We start from the raw sequence: 11,497 nt of genomic DNA on the forward strand, positions 1-11,497 counted from the left end.
ACACGACGACGACGACGACGACGACGACGGCGTGGAACAAAGAGAAAGAGAAACAAAAAGGGCACCCCTTTTAAAAAAAAAAAAAAGAAAAAAAGGAAAAATATTAAAAAAAAAGGCAAGAAAGTAAATGAAACACTCTGCACTTCTCATTAAAAGAAAAAGGAGAGAGAGAGTTGAGGAAGATGAGCAAAGAGAAAAAAAAAGAAGCCCTTCCCCATCTCTCCGTGTATAAATATTTACTTGTTATGTCTGGTCTGAATGCACAAGCCTACCAAGCTTGCAAAAACATTTCTTTATTGAGCTGTGTCTAGACGTTTAAAAAGGAAAAAAAAATTCAACTGTAGTCTTTTTTTTTGTTTGTTTCTAGTTGGGCTGTGTGTGAATGCTTTTTTTTTGTTTGATTATTTCACTTATCTTTAAAAACAAAATATTTGCACAAAAACCATTTTGTTTAAAGATCTGCAATATAAATATATAAATATATATTAAAAATAAGAGAAAGTGTATGTGTAAGGAGCAGGAGTATTTTTGTATTAGAAGAGGCCTATTCAAAAAAAAAAAAAGTTGTTTTCTGAACTAGAAGAAAAATGGCAATTTTTTGAGTGCCAACTCAAAAAGCATGTATTACATTGTAAAAAAACAAAAAACAAAAAAAAAATCAAAAGCAGGGGTTTAGAGTTATTTATATAAATGTTGAAATTTTGCACTATTTTTTAATATAAATATGTCAGTGCTTGTGTTCGTCAAAGCCTCTATCATGTCTACCATGAACCTGTTAAGGGATCTATGTGGAAGTGAAGAACAAAGTAGCTGGAAGGGGAGGAGGATCGCTGGAGTGGAGATGCCAGCCCTGGGAGGAGCGGTGAGCGAGACTGCAGCTTATGCAAATCCTTAATTTCCAGAGTCCCTGCGCGTGGCCGCCGACAGCCACGGCTTTTATACATTCCCTACAAAGCAAGAGGAGTTGGTGTGTGTCTGTCTGTCATCCGGTAGGATTATTGGAGTAACAAGGTAAAATGAAAACTCCCTGCTTCCCGCAGTCAGGAATGACTGAAGCAGGCAAAAATTACTTGATTTTTTTTTTTTCTTTTTTTTTTTCCTTTTTTTTTTTTTTTTTTTTTTTTTTTTGGACAACCTCTAACTTTTTGGAGGGGAGGGTGGTGGGGGTTGAGAATAAACTTCTGTGTCTGAAGGAACAAAAGTGTTTTTTGGTTTATTTCTTTCCATGTTCAACTGAAGGGCCCTGTTGGAGCCAAAGCGGTGGTTGTGGAAGTCGATGTGAGGAACTGGTAATGCACCCACTGGCTGCCCTTCAGCTGGGTTTAAATGTCTCGTTGAAAGGACGAGGTGGAAAGTGTGGTGGTGGTGAACATCATTTTCATTTTGTTTCAACCTCCCAAACCTCAATTTGGGATAAACGGGCGCAGCCGTGTCCCGCGGCGCCGCTGTCCCTGCTCGTCGCTATTTTTGACGTTTGTTATCCAGCTAAAGAGGCACCAGGTACAGTAGATGGAAATGAATCTGCTCCTGTGTTGTGTTAATTAAAGGCTACAAAAATAATGCTTAAGGCTTTAGAAGCAACCCCCCCTTACCTCTTCTGGGACGTCCTCCCCCAGGTCCCGCTGCCCTCCCGCCGGCGTTGCGCGTGGTTAATTTCTCTTGGTTTCCCAAGCGCTTTGTCTTGCTCTGCTCTTGTTTACATTTTCTGTCACCTCGGTGTCTGGTAGGGGCCTCACCCTCGTGGTGAATTCGTAGGTGACTGAGTGAGTGGGTGGGAAACCTGAGAGAGCCAGGGGGAGAAGGCAAAAGGGAAAAATCCCGTGGCGGGTCCCGTCTCTCCGAGCGCGAGGAAGGGTCGGTGGGGAGCCGCAGAGAGCGAGGATTTTACAAGGGGGTGTGATTTGATTTCCTGCAGGATGCTATCTAGTAGAGTGACATAAATGAAAGATATAAATGCAATAACTATTGTTTTTAAGCAACTTTTTTATTACTTGAAAAAGAAAAAAACATAACCATGAGAACGGTTTTGAAGTTCTGACCATTTGAACAATATTTATATATATTTTAAAGAAGATGATGAATAGCTGAACTTGAAGTTTGATCATTATTTTTTTGCTTTTTGCCTTTTTTTTTATTTCTGCCTAGAAATAGTCCTGTACCTTCTCAATACTTCAAACTGCTTTTCCACAGCTCCTGAAATCTTCATAGTTTTACAGTCACGTAACCTAAATTTTGATGACCTAAAAAAAAAAAAAAAAGGAAAAAAAAAAGAAAAGCCACAAAAAAATAAAGTAATGCAAAGGAATAAATCTAGCGTGTCATGAAAGGTACAAAACTGGTGAATTTGTACGAGTTTTTAAAATGTATCTTTCCTTTATGTAACATGTCTATTTAGTGCCTTATTAAACAAACAGTGACCCTCCCTTATTAGAGAGGGGGACACAAAATCATCGTTAACATTACAAGTAACCAGCGTCTGGTCTCTTGCTCCTTTGGACCTTGCATTCACTTTTCCAGTCCCTTTTCCCCGGAGCAGCTCCCTGTGCCTGGCCACACCTGCTGCTCCCTTGGCCGCTGCTCTGCTCCGACTGTTCTTAGGGAACTTGAACACGTTTTATGCACATTATCCTACCCGGGGAGGTAGGAATCTGTGGTGGATATTGTAAATGAGATACCAACCAAAAGAGAAAGCGAAATATAATATCTACTGCCCTCTTGAGCCAAAATGCGTGAATAGTGTTGTTGGGGTTGGGTGTGTTTGTTTTTTTGTTTTGTTGTTTTTTTGGGGAGGGAGGGGGGGGTGTTGTTCAGTGATCTGAACTAGTTTTGTTTGCTATTAAAAAAATACGGTTACCTCAGCAGATTTTGGGTGGAATATGCATCACATGTTTAAAACTGAGCAGTGAGTAAAGAGGTGGTGTGGGGACCAGAGGTTGTTAAGAAATGAGATTGTCTTGTCACAGGGTCACCAAGCAGTCACCTGGCCACCAAACCCCGTGGAAAAGTCAGGGAAGTGGGCAGGGGCTGGATAGGCACAGAGGGGTAGTGGGAGAGGGTCTGAAGATGCAGTGCAATTGAACCCAGCTCTCATGCTTGAAAGTCCTCAAAATTTCAACCAATTCTCTTTTCCCCCTATTTTTTCCCTCCCTCCCCCATCCTCTCACAGTGTGAGCTTTTATTTGTCCAGCATCGCCCCAAGCTCTGCGGTTGAGTGATCAGTTTGTTGAGTTCCTGGGTCCAGTTTCATTTACCTCTTTCTCTAGTTTGGGGAGCTGAATGTGTGTGAAATGGGGTGGCTCATCAACACCAAATTTCTGTCGCAAATGATGCCTTTCAGCCCATCCATGCACAAACCCCAAGCTGCCACCTTTCCCTGGTCTGCTGCAGCTCCAGTGGGGAGAGCCCCAGGTCCCAGGCAGTGGGTGCAGCTCCTCAGCAGAGCTCAGCTGTTATCTTTTGTCTTTCTTCTGTCCATCCCTCTCTTTGCAGTCCTGAGAACTGTGTATTTCAAGTGCAGATACCAGATCTGGGGCCCAGATCAACTCCAAGTTCTGAATGGGTGTTTAGAAATAATGGTCTGTTCTTTTTTTTATTATTATTATTATTGTTGTTGTTGTTATTGTTGTTATTATTATTATTACTACTATTTAATGTTACTTTTTGCCTCGGGGTCCATTTCTTCCCCATTCCCACGTCCCGAATTGCCACCAAGGCAGGGAATTTGCTTTGCACACCCTTGCTGATGCCCCATTCCTCTGGCCTTGGTGCAGCTCAGTGGAGAGCGGTGCTAGAGTGTCCTGCAGCTGCCAGCACAGAGATTCAGGCCCCTTAAAAGTGATTTATTTTTAAAGAAATACAGAAGAATCAAAGCATTGCTAATGCTTAGCAACCTCATGTCCTAGCCTGCCTTTCTGCTCGGAGTTTTAAGTCGCGTTAGCTTTAAAAGGGGTTGTTGATCTTACAGAGTTTCTTAGCTTACAGTACGGCAAACAGCATCCCTAAAGTGCCCCCAAACCTCACTGGCCTGGAAAGGGAACGTGGCTTTGTTGATTCTGGTGGGGTGGAAGGATGGGTTTCGTTTGGGGCTGACACTGGTCAAACACGTGTTCCCTTCACAACCCTTGGTTACAGCGGTTTGAAGACTCAGCTTTACTGATCCAGCGTGTTGTTTCCATGAGTGTTACAAAATTCATTCTGTCTTAAGTGGGGTCTAAAGAAATCCAATTGTTTTCTGGAGAATCACCCTTTTGTATGTGTATTGAATTATAAAATTGCACTAACTGCTATATTAAGAAAAATAAAGAAATCAGAGCCCAATGTTTTTCCTAAGGATTGGGAAAAGACTGAATCAGATGTGTAGCATTAACAGTGCTAGGCCAGAACAGAATGAATTTTAATCTCTTCTGTCTCTGATCAGAGATTTTCTGTGTACAACACAAAGCTACAAAAAAAAAACCAAACAAACCAACAAAGGAAGTTTTCCAGAAACTGCGCTTCAAATTTTTGCTGTACTATAGAAGCTCATGAAGGACAACATTAAAGTCCTAATTTGCCTGCCTTATAGACACATTTCATTGTATTAATATTTTCTTAAACTTCCAGTTGCATTGTGTTGGCTTTGGAGTTTGTTATAGGCAGTCCTGTATCCTGAGTTCTGTTCAATTTAAACTTATGTAAACTATTGACAGCACATGCAATGCAGTACTTATCTATATTTTGCTGTTTTAGTATGAATATGTACTCTGATGCCAATTTACAAAAATCTGTTGTAAACGCTTCTTGTGTACCAGTAACCAATAGTGGCAATTATATGTCATTCTAAAAGCTGCAATACTTATACAATAAATTTTACAATACTTTGGAAAATTTGCCTTCACCTTTTGCTTTGTTACCCAAAAAAAAAAAAAAAAAAAAAAAAAAAGAGAGAAAAAAATCACGGTTAGTCAACACAATGTAATTTCAGTTATCCTATTTTCTTCTGGAATGTTGGAAAATGAATCTGCTCAGTTTTGGATATTTGTGTGGGTCCCCCCTTGCTCGTTCTGAGGCACGGCCCCAGCTCTGTATTGCCACCCGTGCTGTCCCTGTGGAGCTGGAGCTGGTTCCCGGTGCATTTGCATGCTCTGTGTGTGTGTGTGCACGTACAGCTCTTGCCTTTGGAGCAGATCAGGTGCACGTACAGCTCTTGCCTTTGGAGCAGATCAGGTGGCACAGCTCCAAGCCCAGAAGAAGCATTCCTGGTTTGCACCACTCTGCCCAGCCCTCGCGGTCCTGCCTTTCAGCCGAGAACGTCACTGATGGTCAGAAGGTCTTAACTTGAATAACGTCAACCAACAAGAACTGCTCAGATTGACTCAAATCCTAAGCACAGAGAATTTGTGTGACTTTTTTTTTTTTTTTCCTTTTTCCTTTCTGAAACTGTGGTCAAATTGCAGTGATCACATTAAAGCGATTGAAAACTTGACTGTTTGCAGGGGGTTTTCTTTTGTGTGTCTGAAGGATGGATGTCCCCTAGATTCACCCAGACCTCGGGTTTCCCCCTGGGGCTGAGGGATGTGTAGTTATTAATCCCTAGGGTTTGGCCCTTGGTGTCCCTAGCCCTCCTCTCTGGCTGGTCACAAACCTCTGTTCCAGGTGGCAGCACTGTTAAAAGTGTTAAAAAAGTTGAAAGTGGCCCCTGGTTTTGACAAGCAGCTCCTCCAGCTGCTTTGGATGGGCAAGTGGTGGACACTTGGCTTTGATTTGGGCACGAGGAGCTCCTGTGGGTTTCAGCAGGATGCTGGGATGCTCTGCCTGTCCAGTTATCTGCAACACGGCCCCAGGCTGATGGTCAGCTGGGAGAGTATCTCTGGGAAGGAATGAAAGCAGCTTAATTGCAGCCCAGGGAGGAGAACCCCAAACCCACCCCTCCGGCTCCAGTTCTGGAACCGAGCCGCTCACCTCCTGGCTGAGGCTTGTTTGTGGGATTCCTGGTGTCCTCTGTGCATTCTGCTGGAAACACTGCCCAGGCTGATACAGTGCTGGAGAGCAGCTGGCCTTGGCTGGAACACTTTTCCCTGTGGTAGGAAGTCAGATGATTTTAAGGCTGTGCCAGTGCTGTGACCCCAGCGCTGGCTTGAGCAGCTCCAAACCCTCCTTCCTGTCTCATGCCCAAAGAAACACCAAAACACAAAATTTCTGAGAGCAGGCAATGCCCCTGCCCCAGGATCACAAATACCCACGTGGAATACATCCACCTGGCCCCAGGCGTGGTGAGGCAGGGAAAGGGCAGGGTTTGGTTTGAATCACTGTTTTGAAATCACATTTTTGGAATCACAGCTGAAACCAACATCTTCCCACAGAAACAGAGAGCTCAGCTGAAACCACATTTTCCAAAAGGGAATTTTTTTAAATGAAAAAAAAAATCAAGTTCAAGCAGTGCAGTGCGTGGGAATGGGCAGAGGTAGCTGTTACTTAGCTACCTTTCCATGTCTGTTGAGGAGATCTGGGGACACTGCAGCACCACTGATTGGCAAAAGATTATTTTTAAATTTTTGGGTTTTGGTCAGGTTTTTGGGGTTTTTTTTTCAGCTCAATGGAAGAAACAATTTTGTGACTTTTGGAAACCACAGGTGGCAAAGCCTTTGATTTTAAACAGGTTTCTGTGCTGCAAGTGGAATGGGAGTTAAGAGATGGGGTTCAGATTTTCCCTGTGTTTCCAGCATGGAAGCCCTTGCAGCTCTTGGAGGCCTCCACGGTGCACTGGCTGGAAGGTGCAAATTCCAACTGCAGAGAATTTAAACCTCAAAGAAGCAATGGGTTTTACTTTTCTCTTTTGTCTCTACATTTTTTTCCTGTTTGTCCTGATCCAGCTCTTCCTCTCTGCTGCTGCCTCTCTGCCATCCTGCTCTCCTGGTGGATGGTTCACTGCTCAGGCTCATGCCTGTGTTCAACCTGGTTTGTGCCTTGAGAGCACGAAGCAAAACCCCTCTGGGTCTTGCCCAGCTCTAGTCCTGGTGCTCAGGGATGCTCCCACCAGGAAGGACAGGGATGCTTGGGGTGCTTTGGGGTGGGGAAGGTGTGAAACCTGGCATCAGCCTCTTGCTTTTTAGCCTGCTCAAGCTGCGTTTCCCTGGGCTGATTTATTGGAGGTTTTTTCCTCCATGCTGTGCTCCTCACCACTGAGGGAGGGGAAGCCTCGACCAGGGATAAAAACCCTGAGTAAAGTGGCTGGAAACAGACTATCCCTGCAGTGATGGGTTTCACTGAGATTTGTGGAGGAAGCAATGTGCTCTCACAGGGATCCTGCTGTTGACTCTCCCAGCTGCAATGGGAATTTACTCCAAACACTTGCTGCTATCCCTTAAAAAAAAAAATTGTAGAAATTCCCACAGCTTTGGCATCAAACAGGGCTGTGTAACAGTATTGGTAGCACGAGCAAAAGAGCAGATAGGAGAGAAGAGGAAATAATTACTGCCCAAGGGTCCCTTCATTTAAGGTCTGATGGGGTCAAAACTGATTCCCCCTCCCTCTTTCCCCTCTCAGGAGCTCTGCAGACAGCTCAGGGCTCTCAGACAGCCCTGCAGACAGCTCTCCCCTCTCCTTGGAACACTGCAGGGGCTTTGCTCAGGGACAGGCAGGAGGGCAGCTGGCCCCGGTGGGGGATGTGTCCCAGGTGGGCACAGTTTTGCCGTGGCCCAGGAGGCAAATTTAAGCTCCAGGGAAGGTGGAGGTTTGCTCTGGGGGTTTCTCTGCTCTTCTGCTGAGTCAGAGCTACAGGAGGTTTTGCAGAGAGTCTTTCCTGACCAGGTTTCTGAAGCTGCCTGGATGAGGTGAAGAAAAGATAAAGCCTCTGAAACAGCAGCTACCTTTTTTTGAGTTGAGATTGGGGTTTAAGCATTTTTAAGGGTACACAAAAGTGGGTTTCAGGCTGTCCTGGAAGCAAACACTGCTAGAGCTGCAAGTGTACTTTTTCTTCCTCTGTGGCTGAAAATCCATTGATCATGGCAGCTCCAGGGCTCCCCTCCTTTCTGCCTCCTCCCCTGGGGAACCTGTCCATGGTGAGCAGAGCTTGCTGTCTGCTGGAGATTATCCCCATGCTACCCAGCAGGTCAGGCTGGTGCCTGCACCACTTTGGAGTTTTGTCTTCTGCCCACAGAGAGCCTGTTGTCAGGTAAGATTGAAAAGTGCAGAAATGAAATTCAGAGTTTTGGCTGAGCAGACTGATGGCTCTGCACTTGGCAGGGGAGAGGTGACACGAAGCCCTCCATGCAGTGGGCTTGGAGTGGGGTTTGCAATGCAGAAGTGGGGGAGAGCATTCAGTGCAGGATTCATCAGTTGTGAGCTCCCTGTGGGTGTTCATTCCCCCCTTGCTCAGTCCTGAATCACTTCTAATGCACGTGGTTGCCTTGGGATTGATTGTTATCAGCAGCAATAAATCACAATCACAGCAGCCAGGGGTGAGTTTTGGATGCCAGTCAAAATGCAGCTCCTCAGAGTATTTATCTCTGCAGAGGCAGGGAACCTGGACACTGAACAATTAGATCAGCGTGGCTCTGTGAAGCTGCATTTGATTAAGAGAGTAACTGCAGTACAAAGTTATTGCTCGGTGTTGCTGTGCATTGCTAATGAGCAGCCTGGCTTTACAAACAGAGAGGCTGGAGATGATGGAAGCATAAAACACCTCTGTGCACCACTGTCCAGCAGCAGCAGGGTCCCCCTGTCCCTCCTGCTGTGGCCTCGCAGTTCAGGCACAGGGAGGAGACAGGAGCTGGCCTTGGCTGCACTGGAAGTGAGCCAGAGATGTCCTGGATTGCTTCCTCACACCACAGGAGCTGCTTCAAAGACCTTTAGGATGGGCACAGCTGAGCCAGAGTCTGCGGGCAGGGCACGGGGCAGCGGCTGTGTGTCCCAGGCTGTCCCTGCAGGGTCACAGGTGGGAATTCCCAGTTTGCCACTCTGTGTTCCCAGCAAGGGATGGGCTTGGCCACAGCTCCTGCTCCAAGCCAGCACCACTGAATCCACATCTCCAGGAGCAGGGCAGCCAGCTGCCTTTCTGCACGAGGGCTTCACAGATTTCTATTATTTGGGCCCATTCAGGTGGGAATTAAGCATCCAAAACACTCCAGCTCTAAAACAGTCATGCAAGCACCCAGTCCTGCAAGATCAAGCCCTTCTGGGTGCTTGGTGGTGTTTTGGGGAGGGTCTCTGCAGGTCTGGGGTGAGCAGCAGAGCTGGTGTGAGTGTGAGGAGGGATCTGGGTTAGGTTTTACTTGGGATCGGTGCACACCAGGGGCTTTCCCAGGGAAGATGATGGGCTTTAAGCAGAGCTTTGTTCCAGACAATGTATTGATGTGCACCCATTGATTTTTTTTTTTCCTTGAATCTCAAACCCAGGCTCTGCAAGGTTCAGACGAGCAGAACCAGGTTAACAAACAAATGCTGAATGACCCTGGTGGACCCCACTGCCTATCTCATCTCTATTTTTCTCTTGAGAGCTGCTGTTTCTCTCTGCTCTGCTGAGCAGGTCTGTTGATTTTCCTTTCTGAGGAGGAAAGCCTGAGGTTCTCCAAGAGCCTGGCCCTGGTGCTCTCCCTCCCTGCTGCCAGGGCAGCCCTTCTGTGGGCATGGAGGAGCCTGTGCTAAATATAAGCTGTGGAGGGGAAAACAGGGGGAGTTGGAGGAGGTTGAACAAGAGGATCTGTTTATTTTCCCTCTGATCTCTGAGCCCTGCTATGTTTTATTGCTTTACAAACAGGAGGTCTGGAACGCTTCCTTCCCTCCTGTGCCAGTGCAAGGTCAGCTGGGTGCATAATTCCTGCACTTGAAGGAAAAAATACCAACTATTTACAGTAATGCTGTACCAGTGGCATGAAAGTGGAACTCTATTTACTTTCTCCAGGCCAGGTTTTACTGTAAATGCCCAAATAAGCTATTCATATAAACAATTTCTGTGTATTTGCACTTCCACCCTGCTGCTGAGTATTTAGACCTGATGAGTAGCCAGTGGCAGAAGAGCAGCTTTGATTGCTGAAAGCCCCTCTGGAAGGTGATGCAGGCAGGTGCTGTTTGTGCAGGGGATCTCAAGGAAGGTGTGGCACCTCCAGCACGCTTGTTCCATCCCTCTGCAGAAGGATGTGGTGCCCACAGCCTGGCAATGCTTCAAAAGAAACCCATTTTGGGGTGCGTGGTGTTTGAGTAGCTGTGTCGGAGAACAAAGGGACAGGACCAAGGAATGTGACTGCGATTCCTCACGCTGTAGGAAAGGCTGGTATGAGGTAAGGCTTTAAGGAAGCAGACTAACTCAAAAAAATGTGTTCAAGTTTGCTCAGCTCTCCCCATTCATCAGAACATGCCCGAGTCCTCAGTGAGGTTTCAGCTCCGAACCGAGATCTGGGACTGAGTCATGAGCAAATGTAACTGCTCGTGAGTAATTGCTGGAACCAAATGTCAGCTTGGAAAATGGGCTTTATCTCTTCTCTAAAAGTTCTGGTTTATGGGAAAAGGCAGTGGTTTTCCTTTCGTGCTCTGGCTTTCAGTTCCCTGTGCGGGTAAAAGCACAGCCAGAGTCGCTGCTTCTGGGTGTGGGAGTTTGGCACCCCAGGACACTGCTCCGTGCTGCTTTCTGCCCTGCTCCTCAGCTTCTGCACGGGCTTTAGGCCTTGGGCAAATGGCACAAGTGTCATCCAGCACAGGTACATGTTGCTTTTAAAAATTGCTGCATTATCAGCCTCACACAGAAAATTTCCTGCCTGAACCTGAGGCACTGCATCCTGCTGTTCCCCATCCCCACCTGCTCTCTCTGTGCTGTCCCTCTGCTCCTGGCTCCCTCTTAGCCCAGGACTTGCCCATGGCTTGAGGGCCAAGGTTCAGCTGCACAAAGAGCCCAGCGCCCCAGCCCTGTGCATCCCAAGGTTTTCATGGCAGACCCAGGGCTGGCACTTCCACCACTGTGATCCCCGACCTGCCTTTCCTGGATATTGTAATTTCTTCTCCAGATCTGGCTGAGATACAGAGTGACAGGCTAGAACTCGAGTGGAATCAAAATTGCATTTTAATTGTAAACATTTGTCCAGAAATTAATGTTTCTGAACTAATGTTCCTCTCCGACCAGTGTGTTCAGAAACAAATGACTCTCACTAATTGATTTTCCCCCCATAACGGGAATTGTACACGCAGAAATTCAACCATGCATAATTGAAAATCCCCCTCTTTCAGCAGGTATCCACATAATCACTCAACTGATGTGTTTGCTTGTCCTCTGGCTGATATCACCTAGGACTCACATGGCTGGCTGGAGGGGGCTGATTTCTCCTATTTTTGTTCCTTGTGTTGATTTAAACATTGAAAATCACTATAAACGGGCTTCCATGTCTAATAAATTTGCTTATAATCCAAAACATGTATGATGAGGGAATGTTACTGATGCCTTCCTCCTTTGGAAAGGTGTATTTTATACCCTCACACCTCTGAGATCAGTAATCCCATGTGTCCCAATACATAAAACAGTTTTGAGCCC

The 11,497-nt window shown here is 46.1% G+C and overlaps 1 protein-coding gene across 1 annotated transcript in view; it reads left to right on the forward strand.

Annotated features, from left to right (window-relative positions):
- PMEPA1 (prostate transmembrane protein, androgen induced 1) overlaps window positions 1-5,459 on the forward strand; it is a 45,390-nt gene extending 39,931 nt beyond the window's left edge. The window contains 1 exon segment of the mRNA XM_038158856.1: window positions 3-5,459. Coding sequence (XP_038014784.1) covers window positions 3-74 — 72 coding nt within the window. The 3' untranslated portion in view covers window positions 75-5,459.
- The last annotated feature ends 6,038 nt before the right edge of the window (window positions 5,460-11,497 follow it).

This window comes from Motacilla alba, chromosome 20 (genome assembly GCF_015832195.1).
Source record: "Motacilla alba alba isolate MOTALB_02 chromosome 20, Motacilla_alba_V1.0_pri, whole genome shotgun sequence".
NCBI classification, from domain to species: Eukaryota; Metazoa; Chordata; class Aves; order Passeriformes; family Motacillidae; genus Motacilla; species Motacilla alba.